At 43.0% G+C, this 20,365-nt stretch overlaps 1 protein-coding gene across 10 annotated transcripts in view; it reads left to right on the forward strand.

The window, feature by feature from the left end:
* The window catches only part of ATP11C (ATPase phospholipid transporting 11C), a 113,046-nt gene that overhangs the window by 50,630 nt on the left and 42,051 nt on the right, over positions 1–20,365 (forward strand). For all 10 annotated transcript variants that reach the window (XR_005584322.1, XR_005584324.1, XR_005584323.1 and 7 more), the window contains exons 4-12: positions 6,373–6,453; positions 7,556–7,663; positions 10,342–10,470; positions 12,821–12,924; positions 13,650–13,700; positions 15,829–15,893; positions 17,464–17,545; positions 17,927–18,077; positions 19,089–19,286. Coding sequence is in view for 5 of the 10 variants with exons in the window: in XM_039487080.1 (XP_039343014.1) it covers positions 6,373–6,453; positions 7,556–7,663; positions 10,342–10,470; positions 12,821–12,924; positions 13,650–13,700; positions 15,829–15,893; positions 17,464–17,545; positions 17,927–18,077; positions 19,089–19,286 (969 nt within the window). In the remaining 5 variants the exon portion in view is untranslated. The remainder of the gene's footprint in view (positions 1–6,372; positions 6,454–7,555; positions 7,664–10,341; positions 10,471–12,820; positions 12,925–13,649; positions 13,701–15,828; positions 15,894–17,463; positions 17,546–17,926; positions 18,078–19,088; positions 19,287–20,365) is intronic.

Consider the following 20,365-nt stretch of genomic DNA (forward strand, 5'->3'; position numbering starts at 1 on the left):
TTGTGTCCAAAAGTTCATTGACTTCAGTGGCTCAGGGTCAAGTCCATGTTGGGGAGGGAATGTGTCTTTGCTTGAAAGCACACATGAAATATACATTCATGAAAATACCTTTTAGGTGGTTGCTTGATTAGTAAGGCATCCACTGGATTAATCTACTGAAACCATTATCTAGACAATTGCTTCACTGAAGCAACTTAACTCCCTGCAAATAAAGCTGAGTTTTTGGATAAGTATAGTCAGCACCTTTTTACCCAAATGGGGAAATGAAGGAGATAGGCAGCTTAGGAACTGGAACATACTTTTGAGTGACATAGGGAATGGTCTGGTGCTTCTTGAATCGTGGAATTCAGTTGGGTAGAAACAACAGATGAACAAAAACCTTCATATGCTAGCAGGACTCAGTTACTTTAAAATGAACTCAGAGTATGCTGCTGTAGTCCTGGTCTAGATACAGATGCAGGTTGAGCTACCTGCTGCTTGTTGGATCCTTATTATAAAGCAAGTGTCTTAGAAACAACTTCATAGTACACTTCAGCTATCTCTATTTTGCTGTGTTAGTCTCAAAAGTTGCCTGTGAGTTTCACAAAAGGGAAGACTGTACTACAGGGGATGTATACAGAATATGGTAATAATATTGGCAAACTACAGTGCATGGGCCAGATCCAGACCGCCAGCTGTTTTAATCCAGTCCTCATGCTCCCCCTGCAGAGCGAGGTCTGGGGCTTGCCCCACTCCCGTGCTCTAGCCGGGGAGTGGGATCAGGGGCCACTCCACGCGGCTCCTGGAAGCAGCAGCCTGGCCCCCTCCGGCTCCTACGTGTAGGGGCAGCCAGCGGGCTCCACTCTGAATGCTGCCCCCGCAGCTCCCATTGGCTGGGAACTGCAGCCAATGGGAGCTGCAGGGGCAGTGCCTGCGGACGGGCAGCCTGCAGAGCAGAGCCCCCTGGCTGCCTCATGTGTAGGAGCTGAAGAAGGGACATGTTGCTGTTTGAAGTAAGCGCTGCTCAGAGCCTGCACCCCTAAGCCTCTCCTCGTGCCCCAGCCCGGATACCCCCGCCTCCCACCCTCCGAACCCCTTGATCCCTGCCCAGAGCCCCCTCCCACACCCTGAACTCCTCATTTATGGCCCCAACCGCAGCCCTCCCCCCGTCCAATCCCAATTTTGTGAGCATTCATGGCCCACCATACAATTTCTATTCCCAGATGTGGCCCTCGGGCCAAAAAGTTTGCCCACCCCTGATCTATATGAACAAAAATATACCCAGAATACTCTCATGTATGCATCATGGCAAGCTCCCTTGGCACAGTCGAGCCTCAGAGTTACAAACTGACCAGTCAACCACACACCCCATTTCGAATCAGAAGTACTCAATCAGGCAGCAGTAGAGATCAACCAAACAAACAGAAAACAGCAAATACAGGACAGGACCGTGTTCAATGTAAACTACTAAAATAATAAAGGCAAGGCAGCATTTATCTTCTGCATAGTAAAGTTTCAAAACTGTATTAATTCAGTGTTCAGTTGTAAACTTTTGAAAGAGCAACCATGTTTTGTTCAGAGTTACGAACATTTCCGAGTTACGAACAACCTCCGTTCCTGAGGTGTTTGTGTCTCTAAGGTTCTACGGTAGGGGGGTGTGGGGATGGCAGAAGGCACAATACATTTGTGTTCAAAACTTTACATCATGTGGCCTCAGTTTTACTAAAAATGACGACACCATTGTGCCTGGGGACAGGCAGACCTTGAAAATTAATTCTCTGCGATAGAGGGATGACCTGTTTGATAAATCTGGTCATTTAGGGCCTGTCTACACAGTAAAAGCCGTGCTCAGGTTTGCCTACCTGAGCTACTTGAATCCAGCTAGTGCAGGTAACAGAAGCAGCGAGGACAGCACAGCATTTGGCTTCAGCACAGGTAGTACAATCCTGTCACAGCCCCTAGGTACACACTTGGCTCACTAGCCCACGCTGTGCTATCTATCCTACAATTTTTACCTGGGCTAGCTGGATTCACGCTAACAAAGTGAGCAAGTCCATACATCGCTTTTGCTGTGCAGACATCCCTTAGATGCATGACTGGCCATGTGTGCGTGCAAATACCCACTTGGAGCTCACACGTGCAGTGCTTGCATACAGAGCTGAGTGCTGCCATCTCTGAAAGTCCCTAGCCATCTAGGATTTACCACCGTTATATGTAAATACTTTAATGTGGTGTGAATTTGGCTTCTTAGAAATGGGACCCTTTCTGACTCTCTGCTCTGTTAGTGGTGTTTTTGCATAAAGCAGTGCAAAAATCACAGTGTGAGGCCATTTCCAGGGATTAATAGGTGCTGACTATCTCAAAACAGCTTCCTAGGGACAGATAAGAAACGTTTTATGCACAAGGTAGCTTTTTACAAAGAACTGAAAACAACACATACAGATTCTATTGTTCATGAGCGCTCCAGTAAAACACCAATAGATGTTGCAAAACAAAGGCCTTTTGTTTATATGAATACAAGGCATTTCTGGTAAACTTTCCTTGTGCTTTCCCTCTCCTCTATTACTCAGTACATCTGCCTCCATCTGTATTCCTGCCTCAACCCCCGCCACAATTGGCTAGATCCCTGAAGTAGGATGACACACTTCCTGTATGCCAGTTTGGGATCTGTGTGACCGCAATGCAGTGGTCTGTCCAAGTATGCTTCTCTTCCCCCCAGCCCCCTGTCATTTTAAGATCCTCTCTGGAGGATCTGTACTGGAGATTATGGTCTCTGGCAGCTAGGGAGCTGTACAATATGCTCAGATTGATTTGTCTCTCATTCTAGAACTAGTTTGGTCTGAACTCCAAGCTCCATTCGGCTGTCTGATTTTGCCCCATCACGTCCAAAGTGAAACTGGTCCGTGGGAATTTTAGGGTGGGGCTGAGGGGTGAAGCTCACCGGCAGCAATGAATATAAACTGCTCTGGTTATTCTGTAAAACCAAAGGTTCTGCATAGAATATGTAACCAATGCTGTAACGCTGGATGCCAAATCTTAGTGTTGCTGTGGTTTTAGTGTTTCTGATTCCTTTAATTTCTTCTAGTTATGAACCTGTTTCAGTGACCACACACTTCCTATTCCCTAAAAACTGGGCTGAATCATGAGAAGGTCAATAGAAATGGACAGTTCCCATTCTCTAGTGTCCCCCTACTATTTGTTTAAAGTCTCAAAGCTGCCCTCCTATGTTCTTTCCTTGCTACGGGCTCGTCTTCACTGCAGTGTCAGCTCGAGGTACACCGAGTGTTACCCCATGCCCAACTCCTGTGCACTCCCATAAGTTAAGTGGTGTTTTATACTCCACTTAGCTGATCCATCCAGAGGTGTGGATTATAGCGCAAGTACTGCTGAGGCTCAAGCTAATACTGCAGCAGGGAAACAGATACGCTTTGCTGCTAATCCGATCAGTGTGTGCCACTGTAGCATTTTGCAGTGCAGCTGCTCTCGCTTTTAGAGCCCTCTGACCTTCTTTTTATTCTTCTATAATTTTTCATTTTATTTTTTTGGGAATTTCTTGTTTTCGTTTTGTCCATGAAAAAAAGATTTTGTTTTATTTCTTTTTATTACATTTACATGAATAAAATACCTCAAATGACCATATGCTAATAAACATAGTGTAAAAATCCCAATTTGACTATATTACATGATTTTATTCCATGGTGTTGAAAGGTTTCAGGAATTAAAAGCTGACATAAGTTTCCCTACATTTTCTCTTTCCATGGTTTGTTGTCTTACAATCAATGTATACTTCGGGGGGGGGGAAACTTGCCACGATCTACACCAGGGACAGCCAATTATTTTTTGCCAGGGTCCAAATTTCTTGGTCAAGGTCCAGATGCCAGAGAAAATAATGCAAAAGTAACGATAATGATAAGTTAATAAAAAGACTTTGTGGTCTGTTCAGAAGTGTTCGGCGGTCCACACGTGGCCCGCAGTCTACCTCTTGCCTACTGACCTACACTACCTCTGGCCTACGTTAACCACAGAGTACATGAACCACAAAATAATGGTATTGGATAAATTGGCATTCTGGTATCGGAGTCCAAACCTACGTTGGTGACTGCGCAATCTGTGACTTTCTACAAGATGTTGAACCACTCACATTATAAAGACGTGTGTGCAGGTGCAAACTCCCCACCCCCAAGTCCCCCCTGCCCTTGAAATTAACTCAATACTTCAGCCTCCCATCTCCATCTCCATTCAGTGCCACAAACCCCATGGGACATCATGGCTCTTCCCAACCCCTACTGCTTCCTTCTCCAACTCTCCCATGCCCTCTTATGCCCTCTCTCCCATTGAATCTCACCCCCTCCAGTCCCCATTAGCCCTGGTAACCATTAGTCCCAGGGACCCCTCCCCTATCTCTGTGTCCAACAGAACATGCTCATCCGCAAAGTCAAGATTGTGAAGTTTTTCTTTATTCCACATAACTCCTGCAGCTTCCTTTAGTGTTGCTTTTGCATCACATAAGCCATCACAGTGCAGAGAAGAGAGGTGCAACCCTGGCAAACTCTGCTGATGATCTTAAACCAATTGCTCTCTCCTCTTCCTGTCCTTACACAGCTTTTCGAACCTTCATACACTCTTGACCAGTCTCTTTCTAGGAAGCCCATAGAGTCAGAAGATCTATAGCAATTCTGTGAATGTGGTGGCTGGGCCATGTATAGGTTAGACTCTTCTACTGCAGATGAATGAATTGACCTGGTCTTGTGGATCTAGCATTAGAGAGTTTTATGTGTTTAGAGCCAGCGGTCCTGGATTTAGTCCCCACAGATGACCCAGCCATTATGCGTGCACTAAGCCTGAATGAGAAACCCCTGTGCTTCACACCCAAATCCATGCATATTTCACTCTCCCCCTCAATAAATCACCCCCCCACTCCCTCCAAAGGTCAGCTCTGACCCCCACAAAATCAAATTAATATGGTCTACCCAGCCTTCCTGTGGCTTCACTGCTGCTTCTGGCTCCCCATCCCAGCCTCTGAAAGGAGCTGTGTTTGGAGCCGGAACAGTGATCTGGTTCCATTATGCCCCACTCCTCTGCAGCTGGCCACTCTGCAGGGCTGGCTGGGCTCAGCTCCCCGCTGTGGGCATTTTGACATGCCTCGCTTTGCCACTCCCACTCCATGCCTGACCCTCCTGCTCCATCCCTCCCCTCTTGTTAAAGGAGCCAGTCAGTGGCTCCCCTGTGCATTTGTCCTGCCCTGTGGGGAAGGAGTCAGTGGCACTCTGCCCACTTGCCCTGACCATGCACGTAGAACTCCCCAGAAGCTGGGCCTCCCCTTGCAGATGATTGGATTTTGTGAGCCAGCCAGTTAGACACTATCACAGTAGGAGAAGCAAGGAAAATGCATCTTAGTTCATTCTGGCAATTCTTGTTTGGGTTCTACTGATGATACTAGAGAATGGTCCATGGTGTGGTTGTTAAACATGGTACCCAGTGCTGGCCCTGCTGTTCAATCTTCAGGATGAGACTCACCATGTTTGGTGCAGATTATACTGTGTGTGGGCTGGCAGGTGCATGGAAATTTTCTGGTTTCAACCCATAGTGCCCCTTGCTTAGGCCGCACACCAAAAGGTACGTGACTGAGATGCCTTCATACAGCATTCTCTAAGCCCAGTTGGATACAGAAACTCGTTCAGCTGCTTCGGTCTGCTTTGGATCAAAACTTCATAGTCACTTAAGAGACTTTCCATTGACTTTCACTGGGATTTGTATACCTCAATTCTTAAGGTGGATATGTAAATCTTCCTCCTACTGAGGCTACGTTTACACTTACCTGCTGGGTCGACGCGGCAAGTTCGACTGCTCGGAGTTCGAATCGCGCCTGCCTGATCTGACGCCGATAGTTCGGACTCGAAAGCGCTTAGTTCGACGCACTCCCACCGCAGGAGAGGAGGAGGAGCCGAGCGGCGGAGCCGGAGCCGCGAGTTCGCCGCGCCTGGTCGGTGGGGTGAGAACTATAGGAACTAGCTTCAGCCGCTTCCTTTCACGCTTCGCGTGGCTGAATTTCGCCTCCGACTCTCTTAGACCTAGTCAGACCAGGGCTTAGATTGATTTACCGTGGTGTCTTCACCGCGGGGAGTCGACTGCTGCCGCTCCCCCATCAACTCTGCCTGTGCCTCTCACTGAGCTGGAGTACAGGAGTCGAAGGAAGAGCACTCGGGGGTCGATTTATCGCATCTAGACTATATGCGATAAATCAATCCCCGCTGGGTCGATTGCTGCCCGCTGATCCGGCAGGTAGTGAAGATACACCCACAGAGTGTGTTGAATGAATCAACTCTAATGATAGCAATTGATAGTGACTCCCTAAAAAAAATTATAACACAAGTTTGTTTGTTTTTTCTGTAGGTGATAGTAGATACACCAACCAGCCCAATAACCAGTGGACTTCCACTTTTCTTTGTGATTATTGTTACAGCTATCAAACAGGTAATGTTTTCGATTCATGAGGGCATGGGAGTGAGCAAGAAATTGCTACAGTAGTGTGTGTGTGTGTGTGTGTGTGTGTTTGCTTTGGGTTTTTAAGTATGTTCGTGGCAGAATGAATGAGAGAGATTTGGCATATAAAGACGTATGTACTTGACTCTACATATATTTGAAATAATAGAGGGCCAAGGCTAGAGGAACACTATCAATGTGAAATCTATTTAACTTCAAATTAGAAATAAAAAAGTAATTTTGGATACTATGCCGAACCTAAGTTCTCTGTCCAATTTTTGTAAATTTGATTGCATTTTCTCATTTTCAGTATGGCTTTTGTAATCTGTGTGTGTGTGTGTGTGTTTATTTAAAGTCATGTTGTGAGCTATTGCTTTTGATGGTTGCCTCTGCATTCACTGCACTACTATAATTTATTTCTTCCTTTTTAAAAATGCACTTTGGGCCTGATTTGGAGGTTAAAGAAGCATGATATAAATCCAGTTTCTATTCTACTCTGACGTCAATGGAAAAACAGGAATAGTTCTATTCAAACAATATCTGGTCCTGAAAACTTGTAGACCTCTTTCATTGAGTAATGTAAAAAACAAATTAACTTGCATTATTTGCTGTTTTTGTAAAGGGAATCAGTTGGGGAGCGGAAAGGAGTGCTAGAGTAAAATCTGAATCTGGCTTTTGTATTCTTTAGCTGAGACTGAAGAGAGAGAGAGTCTTTTCCTGCGTTAGACTGGAAAAGTGAGAATAACGGGCACTAAGCATATTATTCACATGATCAGCATATTCTTGCCAGTCTTGAGAATAATAGAAATATGTCACAGCAATTTAGATGTTTCTTGCATGCCGTGCCTAAAGATTAGTTTTGTGTGTGTTGTTTTAGTGTGTTCTGAATCTGTCAAATGTATATCTGAAGTTTTTAAAAATTAACTTGGTTCAGACGGAGCTATTCAGGTCGACGTTCCGGCGTGCATGAAGGAGCTCCAATGACTATGTTTAACTTACTTGCTTTTTTATCTCCCTCTCTCATACAACTTTATTAATTTATTTACTTCACTACCTGGGCTTGACTGTGTTACCTGTATATTGGTGTGTCTAGGGCTATGAGGACTGGCTGAGACACAGAGCTGACAAGGAAGTAAATAAAAGCAGCGTCTTCATTGTTGAAAATGCAAAGCAAGTGAAAAAACACAGCGAAAAAATCAAGGTAACCATTAATGGAAAGAGAGAGATGCACCTGTGAGCCATTGGGAAAACTCCCATTGATGTGGTAGCAGAATCCGCTGTGGCTGAATACTTGAATATGCTAAGGGCCTAATTCTGCAGTTGTTACTTTTCGTCGTCCCATCCTCTTCCCTAAACCTCAGTTTGCTTTCAGACTGGAAACCTTAGGAGCCATTCCAGTTAATAACCAGGTGCTTGCTTGGCTTTTGTCTGGTCACTTCTTTGAAAGGCTGCCATGCATGCACTTTGCTGCGGGGGCTGATGAGTAACTGATCTCTGCTCATTTTTCATGTGGTGGCTAGAACAGGCCGTCTTTCCTTTATCCCTAGCTTCCCAAGGACATCTGGGAAGATTTGTCTGCTAGCAGAGATGCTGATTTATCACCTCTCACTGTAGAATGCTAGATGGCTACTTTCTTTTTACCTTTTTATGTGAAATTGTAAGGAGGTGTCTCTTATCCTCGTCTGCGGCCCTGCTGAGTTGGGCTGACCTCGCAGGCCAACTCCTGCACTTGGATACAGGTGTGCAGTGCTGGTTGAAATCAGAAGGAGTTCTGGTTGTCGGAGGGCCGAACTGGCCCAGAGTGCCTGGGAGACAGTGGCCCTCTGTGCTTAGAAAGCGGCCCTAGCTAACAAGTAAATTGTCAGAGCTGGGATGGCTCATTTAATCTGTGGTGGAGGTTTTTTCTTGGTGCTGTAATATTGGTTTAGAACGCAACGGCATTTGTAAGAACAAATACTTGCTAGTGGCTTGTTGTGACAGTTCTTGGGGTGCCCAGGGCTGAGTCACCTTGTTACCCCCAGCCTCCAGCAAGAGGGAGTCTCGTGGGTAGCTGGATGTCAGCTCCCTGATGCCACCAGCTGTTCAGCCCCTCTCCTCTGGGCTATGGCAGCCCTTGCTTTGCCTTGCAGATCACCAGTAGGTGTACCCTAGTCCCCAGGCCCCTTTGAAATGTCTCCCCGTAGCGTTCCGTTCCTTCTCCACCGAACACTCACAGGCTATGTCTGCACTACACAGCTTTGTCGCTACAGCCGTGCTGCTAAAAGTCACACAGCAGAGCCGCTGTTTGTCTGCTCTCCTGCCAACAAAAAACTTCCACCCCCAACGAGCGGGGTTAGCTTGGTCGGCAGCAGAGCGCTCCTGTCCTGAAAGACACAAGTTTTGTCGTTCAGTTGCCAGTGTAGACAAAGACACAGTAATACCAGGTAAGCTGTCCCCCAAGGAACAGAGCTTGTTTGGTTCCATGGAGGATCAGCTACTGAGATATATTTATGGGGATCTCATTTTCATGAATGTAATCGCACTTCCTTAGCTACAAGATAAAGAGGTTTCCTTTTGCCTTTTCCGTTATAGCCCCAAAATTCATTGTTAGTCCCCCACACCAGGATGACCTCCTGAGGGTTTATTCCTTGGTATACTGACTTTGTATGCGAATAGAGCCTCCATTCTGTTGGCTTACAATGCTTAATTTACATGTGGACCGATGGAGACAGGTGATTATACGGCCTTCGTCTGGCAGAATCCCGTTTATCAACCCCATCTTGATTCAGACTTTTTTAGGAACGTATTTTCAGTTTATGTATACGTAACTTCTTCCATGGCATTTGTACAGATATATCACCTCAGTGTTAATGACCACTATGAGCCTGGCTTTCACTGAAGACCTCACATGACGTTCTTTATGGAGAAATACTGTGAAAACAGGGTGCTAACTGTAGTGAGTTTGTCAGGCCTGTCAAGAGTTACCATGACAGTGCAGTGACCCCTTTGCCAGTTGGCATTGAGGGGCTCTTAAGGTCACACTTGTGTTTTCCTCTTGGAGTAGAGAGAGATGTGAGGCCTTTGAGCAGAGGGTTCTGTTACACGTTGTCAAGCACATGGCTCAGGGTCCCTCAGCAGCAAATGAAATGAAGAAAAATCAAGAAAATATAAATTTAAAAAAATGCTACTTATTTGGGTACTATCTTGAGTGTAAAGAAAACATCACTCTGCTCCATCTCCTCACAGCAGGTGCCGTGTCCCCTCCATCCAGTAATGAGTATTTTCCAAAGCTAGGTAGTGAGGGACCGTAGTGTATGCAGCAGGTGCTACGGAATAGTCCTAGCTGAAGAAAAAGCTTTCCACTTGGCAGTCTAGTAGACGGGTGTGTGTGAGAGCTACATATATGAACAAGGGCTATGGTGGATAATTATCAAGCATACTGACAGATAAAGGAGAAAAGCCAAGATCTGTAGTCTGACTACATTACTACATTTCCACTCAATATTGAAATAATTTCATAGCTTTGATAAACCCCTTCCAAAGGGCCCTCAAACTTCAAATTCCATTGTCCTGCAAACAATCCCTGCACAGGGGTCCTACTGAAGTGGGTGAGAGTTGTTAAATATGGAACCATTGTAAGAGAGAGTAAATGTGCAGGTACTGTCTTGCTATCATTATGCAGTACTGATTGGATGGCAAATCATCTGGGACAGTTGCACAATTGCAGTACTTTTTTTTGGTGGTAAGCTTAAAAAGCTCTTCAAATTCCCATGATCGGAGAGGATTTTCCTCTTTCTTGTAGACTTGGATAAAACAAGATAAACCGGTTAAACCTTTAATCATCTCCTTCAGGGCCTGATGCAATGAATCATTAAAAAACCACAGTTGCATTCTTTCCAGGTTGGCGATATTGTAGAAGTGAAAGCAGACGAAACCTTCCCCTGTGACCTGATCTTCTTGGCATCGAGTAATGACGATGGGATCTGTTACGTCACGACGGCAAGTCTGGATGGCGAGTCAAATTTCAAGGTAACAAGAATGAAAACATGTCAGGCAGGAGTCTAGAGTGCAGAGTCAATGCATTGCAGTGGCTCCTCTGTGCTCCGATTTGTTTTGTTTTAGTTGCAATTGAAGTCAGCCTGTGTGTCTGTCAGTTCAGTTTGAGAACGCTTTGGGATCACACATTTGGATTGTGAATTGATTGTGTTTAGCTTCCATTTCCATTTCTGTTTGGCTCTCTCATCCAGTCGCTCAACACTGAAGTGCTCTCTGGATTTTTTTTTTTTTTTGGTGTGTGTTTTAAATAACTATTCCTAATGGCACTGTTCCAAACTGGCTTGGTCTTGACAGATATACCTGCATGCTGTATCGTTTATCCTGCTAAAGCAGGTTACCACTTCATCTTCTGCACCCATGTAGAAAGATCTAATGAATTAGTAAACAGATCACTGCAGTTTCAGCTGGGTTATTATAGCAGTCACCCATAGTGACCTTTGCAATTGAGATTTTATCAGGGCTTTCACTCTATAACTCCCTGCTTTCGCTCTCTCTGCACTTATGAGTAGTTCTCCCCTTTTTGTGACTGAAATTCTTCATGCTTGATATGAGCTCCTAGGTGTATTGTTCTGGATTGTTTTGCAGAAAAAGCCTTTATTTAAACTATACTCTGTTCCCATTGGCAGAAAATTTTAAGATGCATTTTTTCATACTCCTGACTCAAAAGGGCTAAACTTTGAGATTTGAAATTGTACCAGTTGGGTAGGCCTCACTGAGGATGGATTCTTTCTCTAATTTATTCCCTCTATCTTTCTCCCCCACCCCTCCAATTGAAACCCCCCTCTAAGGATACGAAAACTTGGGTTCACTCATGCACAGGACTTGGTTTCACTCATGCACATGCAATGTTCACTAATTTGTGCTAACATTGGTAGCTGTAGAACTAATGTTAGTGTAGAATTCTTCCAACTCCCACAGAAGTCAGTGGTCGTATGTATCTTCATTCGTTAAAAGGGTGTTGGATCAGGTACATGGCTAATCTCTGTATTGATAGCCATTAGGTAATGTAGAAATGTATGCATGGAAGCTGATTCTGTGTTGAAATATATTTGATTGTATAGAGGTCACCAACTCTTTAGAAGGGAGCCTTTCTCCTGTGCAGCTTATGAACTTCACAAGCCAAGTAGTGCTGGGTCTGCAACCTTAGTGGATAGGTTAGCAAAGAGGAGTGGAGCTTTCAAGCTCCACACCCCTAAAGTACGCCTTCCTGTATTAAAGCAGGTTTAAATGTATGCCATAAAATATACAAGGATGTGCAACACGGCTGAGTTAATTTCAGAACCGGAACATGTTTCCTGATTTTGAGCATCTGACATGTGACACTAAAGTTCTACAATAAGCAGCTTATATTGTTTCTGCTTGGTCATTAGCGGTTGTCTCCTGGATGCTGATTAACAAAGAAGAAAACTCAGAGTTTGGGGGACAGGGGAGAAGAGTGGGGAAAATGGCAGAACAACATAACTGAGGCTTACCTGTCCTGTGGGGGCGGTGGAATTTTTGATGTAAGACACAGACATTCTACTACAAAATCATTCAACACTGGTATTCAAAATGCTGTTAATTCCCGCCTATAATTTGTGTACTAGAGCTGTTTCTCCCATCAGTTGCAGGAAGAGGAATCCGAGGCTAAGAAGTGAGAAAGCGTTTTAGTGAATGTGTTTATGGAGACTGATTAAGGCAATATATCTTGCTGACTGAAGTTTAGAACTCTTAAGTAGTTTCTATAAATAGAACTTTAAAACAGCGAATTGGAGTCTTCCCAGGCTTTCCAATTAGCCATGTGAGAAAGGAACTTGCACAGCAGTTGATGCTAAGAATAGCTCTTGGTTCTGTCAATACTGCTCCTGCTTCCCTAGCAGCAGACCTATCTTCTAATTACCTTCAGAAGCTGCACCGGGCAATTTCCTTAGAGGAACTGAAAACCTGTTGAGCACTTGCAGCTCTCTCTTGAAGTAAACAAGTGTTGCAGGAGTTTAGCATGCCTTAGGACAGCCCTGAAGGAGGAGTATGTCTCATAATTGGCAGGTACAATTATGGTCACTTATTAAGTAACCCTCTGTCTTACCAGACCAGTCCAAAGTATTTCCTAAGCATATTAAATTCCAACCTGTTCTACCTTTCATTAGAGGACCCTTCCCTCTCCTCCCCCTTGTCCTTAAACAACTGATGGGTTACTTCAGTGGTCGCTTAAGACAAGCCTCATTATACATCAGTGTTTTAAGTACTGAGCTATAACTACTCATTGGGCGAAGACCTTCTCCGTGCTTGTGCTTCGGTGGAGTTGTGTGTCTCCGTAACAGCTCTTGTTGCTCTCTCCACCTAGACTCATTACGCAGTGCGGGATACTACTGGGCTCCGGACAGACGACGACATCGACTCCCTGACTGCCACAATTGAATGTGAGCAGCCTCAACCTGACCTCTACAAGTAAGTACGGGAACAGCCGCTACTCCCGGTACTCAGCTGATCCTTGTCATTGGTCCATCACTTGGGGTCCTTTGAGCAAACGAACTAGAGCTCGGTTGGCACCTATCTAACAAAGTAGTTTAAGGGAGCCGCTGAATTCTCGTTACAGCTGAATAGGCTGCATTTGGAGTTCAGAAGAGTGATTGTCTTCTTGTTATCCACTAGGAATGAAAGGCTTTTTAAGGTAACACATGCAGATGTTCCTGGAGAATTTACTGAGCTGTCCGGCAAAGCTCCCTGGAAATTGGACTTCTATGGCAAAGCATCTGCCCTGGGAGGTTCTAGTGCACCAGAGTGTCACTAGCCCATTTGCCTTTACAAACTTGGGTGTAGGCCTGCTTAGAAACATGGCTTTGTTACCTTTTGAACAATTTTAAGAGTGGAAACCCATTGGCACCCTGGCCCCAAATCAGCAAGGTGCAGAGAACAGCCTCATTCTAGTCAGTGGGGCTCCTTGCACACTTAAACCTCCGCATGTGCTTAAGTACTTGGTTGGCTCATGGCCTGCATAATGAGTTCTTTCCAAAGCTCCATCTCTCTAAGAGCACAAGACTCTGATGTCTTCTAACCTCATTTCTTCACACCTGCCTGTTGTGTGACGATCCTTATGTTTGTGATGGCTCCTTGTAATGAAATATACAGCAAACATTAGCTAACAAACGTCCTCTTATATACTTTGATCACAGATTTGTTGGAAGAATTAACATCTACAGAAGTAACCAGGAGCCTGTAGCCCGGTTAGTTCACTTAGCTCATTGTTACTCATTGTAGATGGTGTTTGTATCCTTTATTATTTCTTCATTGATAGTTCCTAGCATCCTGCTTATCAAAGAGGAGTTGTGGAGATTAATAGGCCTGAAATTTGAGCTTCCTTATCCTACCTTTTTTCTTTCATTTTGCAGTTTGGTTTTATGTGTTAGTGACTTGAGAAAATTTTAGTCATTCCGAATGAGGGATCACTTGGTGATTCCCTGTTCTGTTCATTCCCTCTGGGTCACCTGGCATTGGCCACTGTCGGACGACAGGATACTGGGTAGATGGACCTTTGGTCTGACCCAGTATGGCTGCTCGTATGTTCTTATGAGGGCAGCAAGCCCTCTTAAAAATCCCAACTCTTCAGCTGTGACAGTCTCCAACAAATGCCCCAGGATGTTGTGTTTGTTGGGTTTGCCGATGTGGGAGTTTACAGGATGTGAGCAAATGTGCAACCCTCTGCATCCTCTGTCACCTGTGCTGGAATGATCCTGGTGAGCTGGCAGATAAATGACACTGACAGGCTCCCTGCTCTCTGAGCTCTTGCAGGGCAGGATCCCCCATCAGTTTCACTCTGGCTGACTTGCTAAAACAGAACCAGAAGAAGCAAAGAGTGATGTGCTGGGCATGTGCTCACAACATGTGCTCTCCAGCAAACCCAGCCTTTGCTTTGCTGAAGAGCTAGGGTTTTAATGAGGTGCAGCCTGTGTTTTGGGTGACCAGTGCATTTTCTACATCAGTGGGACAAAATAGAGGGTGGGTGAGAATGTAGATTTCATTCTCACCAAAGGTTATTGATTGTGGGTCTGTCAGATGGGCTGTTTCTGTGCACAAAATGTTTTTTTTTTTTCCCCTAAGCAACATATGTATATTAGTTTGCAAAACTGTTTTCCCTATTGCTATTTATTTAGTGAGTACAACCATGTGCTCAGAGCTGTGTAAAACCTGAACACAAAGACAGTCCCTGCCTTAATAAGGTTACACTCTACAGATAGCACAAAGAAAAAGACACACTAGAAAGTCTAGAGATGACTGACTTAGTCTATTTATTCCAGCTGTGTATTGTAAAAGCATGTTTCATGCTAACATCTTTGTATATATGTCACAGGAGAAAGCACCAACAGTGCTGCAAAATTAATGGGCCAAATTTTAAAGTTTAAAGAAAATCAAACTTTAATCCAAGAAGCAGTGAAAGATAGATTTCAGATGGAAGTGGAAGCAAGCATGTCCGTTAACCCAAGAGTTTTGGAAAGTGTTACTAGATAATAATAGATTCCATGGCCAAAAAGGACCTTTGTGACAATCTAATCTGACCTCCTATACAGCACAGAGAGCGACAGGAGGGCTTTGAAAACCAAATGGTCACCTCTCAGCCTGCATTTGTAGTGCTTGTGATGTTTCTCGCTAGTCAAGCAGAGATGCAGCAGATGTGCCCCTCAGATTCTTAAGTTGAGAGACTAATGGTGGACTCAAATACTGACTGCAATACAGAACTTTTGAGGGAGCCTTGAAACCTGACAACTTGATTTTTGAGGATTTACACAAACTTTTCTTGCCTTTAAAAATTCTTCACCCGATTAGGATTAGAAGTGGAAAGGACAAGTGGTCATGAAGGGAAATAAGAAATTAATACAACAGACAAAGCAACATGGGAGCAAAAAAATAAGTTAAACATTTTACAGCATCATCAATTTTTTTTCAAAACGCTCCTGGGGCCTTAGCACTCTTGAAAATTAGTCCACTTATGTAGGGACCCAAGTATAGGTTTTAGACTCTACAGCATCAGGGACTTATTCTTGAAAATCTTGACTTGAATTCTAAAATGAGTTAGACAGTGGAGAGTCTGAATACTAGTAATACTTTGTGTGATAAGAAATAAGAAACCACAAATGTAAATATAGGTGTGAAGGCAAAAATACAGTCCCAGAATAAACAAATCCCTTATTTAAGAGAAAAAACAAACAAACAAATCCCCAGAATGAAGCATATTTACAGTATTTGGGTTTAAAGGACTTCTGCTTTAGCTTTCTTGAACTCTGGGTATAAAATTTAAACAAGTTGGACTGAAATTGTTCGTAAGCAATCTGATACTGTAACTTTTTCTGTGTTTAGGTCTTTGGGTCCCGAAAACCTGCTGCTGAAGGGTTCTACTTTAAAAAATACAAAGAAGATTTATGGTGAACAGCTTTTTATTGATAGTTCTGATGGATAACGGAATGAAGTTAGCAAACAAATCTAAATGTCTGTCGTAGCATCTAGTGATGGAAAACTCCTGTCTGCAGTGCTTCTTTCAGAGCTCAGTACATATCTCATGCTCACGCACAAGTTAATGAATTAATTTTGAGAGTAAAATTTCATGAGCTGCTGTGTCAGATGTTTAACTGAAATCTGAATATGTTGATCAGGAGCTTCAGAAATTACTTGTGCTTTTTGAGAGCCCATCTTGAAACTAAAGCTGGGTGAAATTTATTTTTTTTTGGCAAATAAAATTTTTGCTGAAAAAATGTTTTTTTCAGGGCTCCGAAACTTTTGAATTCTTTTTCCAATTTCAAAAAGAAAAAAATGGGGAGGGGGAGTAAAGCGGGCCAAATCGAAATGAAAATCCCCCCATAAAAAGTCATTTTGAGTTGACCAAAATGTTTTTGTAGATTCAAAATAATTAAAAAATAATAATTTTGAATTGACCTGGAATGTTTTGGTCAATTAGAAATGATTTTTTTTTTTTTTTAGTTTGTGTTGGACAAAATATTTCTGAAGAATGCTTCTGATTAGAATCACTGCAGATTTTTTCAGCTCATCTCCCAAACAAAAAAAAATCAATTATTCACTCAGATCTATTTGTGACACCTTTAAAGAGGCCCAGCTCAGCCCTTTCTGCAATGTAGGGACCCCTTTACAGTGTCTCAAGTTGTAAGTCCCCTTTGAAAATTATTGGCCGTACACTCAGTACTTTATCTCCATCCACTAACACCTGTAATTCTGTCCAAAAAGCAGTAAAGTTTGTCTGGCAAAAATGTATCCCTTATAAACTTCATGCTGCTTACTGCTGCTGGTTCCACTATCCTTCAGGGAACCAAACTGAGCCAAGGTGTAAATGGCTATAGCTCCATTGAAGTGAAGTGGATTTGCACCTGCTTACACCAGTACTGAATTTGGTCTAGATTTTTCAGAGATTCTTTTCTCTTCCTTCCCAGTACTTGTTTCCTTTTACTTTTGGCAGGAGTTGGACTTACAGGATGCTAATTGTCAGTATCACATTCTGAGTGGATCTTGTGCTGTATCTGCTTTTCTCCTTACGTCTCCTGCTCTTCTCCCTCTCACCCAGGCCTTTTCAGAATCACTATCAGTACTGCAACACCTTTGTTTGCCAATTCCACTAATACCCTAGTATATACACACTTATATGCAGCTATCTTTTTTCCCCCTGTCAGTTTGTACAAGCCATTGTGATAGATGAAAATGTAACAAACTTTGTACAGAAATAAATTATGCTCTGGGAATCTATTCGGGTGTTCACGCCTCTCATCAACATTCACATGATTTATTGTGGCACTTGTGTTAGCATTATTCGATACCACTGGGGGTTCCTTGCTTACATAACAATGCATAACACTTGGGTAATTCCACCGTCTGTGGATAATGAATCTAAAACACTGTGCAAACGTTAATACACCTCACTGACAAGTGAGAGGTAGGCTTGCAACTCAGAAAGGGAACGATTACAAGTGATGCTTTAATGTTCTGTAGGAGTTGCGGTTTATACTGGAATGGAAACAAAAATGGCTTTGAACTACCAAGGAAAATCACAAAAACGGTCAGCTGTAGAAAAGTAAGTGTGCTTCAGAAAGAGAAAAGTTTATAACAACTGTTCGTTTCCTTATGGGTTCATTTGTGCAGAAATAATCCCATCATTTGCTGCCTTTTGTTTCCGATACACTCTGTGTAGAAAATCTGTATATTGGGTTAAGCATGTCTCTTAAAAAGCTACAGCATTAAGTCAAACTTTTAAAAAGTATTACTCCAGGCTTATGCTTTACTCTACTGGGTGAGAAGTATTAAAAATCCTGGGTTTGACCCTAAAGGTCAGGGCTGTCAAAAGCAGTACTCTAGAGTTTCCCTTTTAAAAACAAGAATAGTCTAATCCTGATTGCTTGCATGATTGACTATTAAAAATAGCTGCATGGATTTTAAACATAAATCTATTTTTCAGATCAATCAACGCCTTCTTGATAGTGTATTTATGCATCTTAGTGAGTAAAGCTACGGTGTGCACCACTCTGAAATACATCTGGCAGAGTAATCCGTTTAATGATGAGCCATGGTATAACCAAAAGACAATAAAAGAAAGAGATATGTTCAAGGTAAATGGGGTTGTGTTTCAGGATCTCCTCCAGCCTTATTTATTCTGACAGTTTTGTTTAATCTGCCAACCCCTGTCTTCCCTGCATGTTGTTTGGAATACATACTAAGGAAAGTACTGTCAATCTCTAAGCTCTCTTTTTCCTTTTGCTTGTCATTATTTCCTGTCTCAGCTGCTCCATGCCACTCTTTTATGTGCAAAAATGCTTGGGAGTGGTTGGGCAAAACACGGCTGAGGAAGACTCAGATGCTAAAGCTGCCCACGTATTGGTGTTCTTCTCATACAGAACGTGTGTGCCAACCATTTATGTTTCTAAATGGCTTCCTCTTATTTGCTGACAAAAGACAGATCAATAGAATTTTGGCCACTGAGATGTACTTAAACACAGTAGCACATGCTTGGTCCATATCTGAACTCCAGCCAGTTTTTCAAACTTGAATATATAAATTTAGACTGGGGCCACTTTCCTTAGGTGTCTAAATATGGATGTAAGTGTTTGAGGTTTTAGGTAGCCAGGCTTGAAAAAGCTGGCCTGGTGTCTCAACTTACCTTATTTGCTATCAGAGTTTTAGGAGACCTTGTGATTTCGCTTACAGCAGTTGTACGGTAGTGTAGCGCTCCTGACATCAGAGCAGTTTCTCCTGATTTAAACTTGTTCAAGTGAGATCGGAATCAGGCCTTTGGTATTTACAGAACGGTGTTTGGATACAATGTTGATTTAGACAGTTCTTGTGGTTGTGAATAAAATGCCACCATGAGCCAAATTCTCTTCACTTATGCCTTTACAACTCCGTGCGAGTCAGTGAGTTTCCTAAGATGGAACTGAGAGCAGAATTTGGTCCATTAACCTTAGTTTTCTCAAGACTTTTATTTTTCATATCGAGTTCTCTTTTCACCACTGAAAATAAAATCTAATCAGAACCTTGAATTTGTTGTTGTCGATTATGCCTGTATCTGGCTGAGTTGGATATCTGATTGGTACATGCTGCCTCTTTTTATTTTTCCTTTGCAGATCTTAAGAATGTTCACAGACTTCCTGTCATTTATGGTTCTGTTCAATTTCATTATCCCGGTCTCCATGTACGTTACTGTAGAAATGCAAAAATTCTTGGGCTCCTTCTTTATTGCTTGGGATAAGGAGATGTATGATGAAGAAATCAAGGAAGGGGCACTGGTGAATACCTCGGACCTCAACGAAGAACTCGGTCAGGTCAGAACATGCTCTCCATTTGTGCTAACTTAAAATTGGATGCATGGACAATGTCTCATGGTAAAACTGTGCAACTCTTCCTTGGACTAAAACAACTGTAGTGAAATCCCTCTTGTAGAACCTGTGGGCCAGAACTTCAGCTATGAAGCTAATTTGGGCCATAGTGCTACTTAGAGCAGTTTCGTGTCTGCTTTTAGTTTCATCTGGCTGCCTTCCATGGCCAGGGGCTGTTCTAGCAGCCAGGAGTCACTGGAGCATAGAGGTATACTAGCCATGGGTATAGTAGTTTCATCTTCTATCTGTGCTTTGATTAGGAAACAGTCATCCTTGACTGGCACTTAGAGAGACAGATGACGTTGTTATTTTGCTTAGTTTCCTATTGGTAGGAAGCTCTGATGCAATATTTGTGTGGATTTAGATTTGTATACAATATGTAATTCCCTCCCTTCTGGTGGTTCTGCTCACCATCCTAGAAACATCTAGGTGCTTAGGGAAATACTCCTATGTCCAAAACCTAGAGGCATAAAAGCTCTGGAGTATTGATCCAAGTGGGGGATTTATGGCAGTGGTTTTTAGCCAGGGGTACGTCTGGGGGTTCTCCAGGGGTACTTCAATTCATCTAGATATTTGCCTAGTTTTACAACAGGCTACATAAAAAGCACTAGTAAAGTCAGTACAAACTAAAATTTCAAACAATGACTTGTTTATACTGCTCTATATGCTAAACTCTGAAATGAAAGTACAATATTTATATTCCAGTTGAGTTATTTTGTAATCATATGGTAAAAATGAGGAAGTCAGCAATTTTTCAGTAATCGTGGGCTGTGACACTTTTTTGTATTTTTAGGTCTGATTTTGTAAGCAAACAGTTTTTAAGTGAGGTGAAACTTGGGGTACACACAAGAGAAATCAGACTCCTGACAGGGGTACAGTAGTCTGGGAAGGTTGAGAGCCATTTTTATGGTTTATGGTACCCTTAGAGGAAGTCTGTTAGAAGTGATTTAATCCTGCTCTGTTGTCACCGTACCAGATTAACATTAACTTTTTAATGAGACCATCTAAAGTAGAAGTTACAAACA

The sequence above is a fragment of the Mauremys reevesii genome, linkage group 9, assembly GCF_016161935.1.
Source record: "Mauremys reevesii isolate NIE-2019 linkage group 9, ASM1616193v1, whole genome shotgun sequence".
Taxonomy (NCBI): Eukaryota; Metazoa; Chordata; order Testudines; family Geoemydidae; genus Mauremys; species Mauremys reevesii.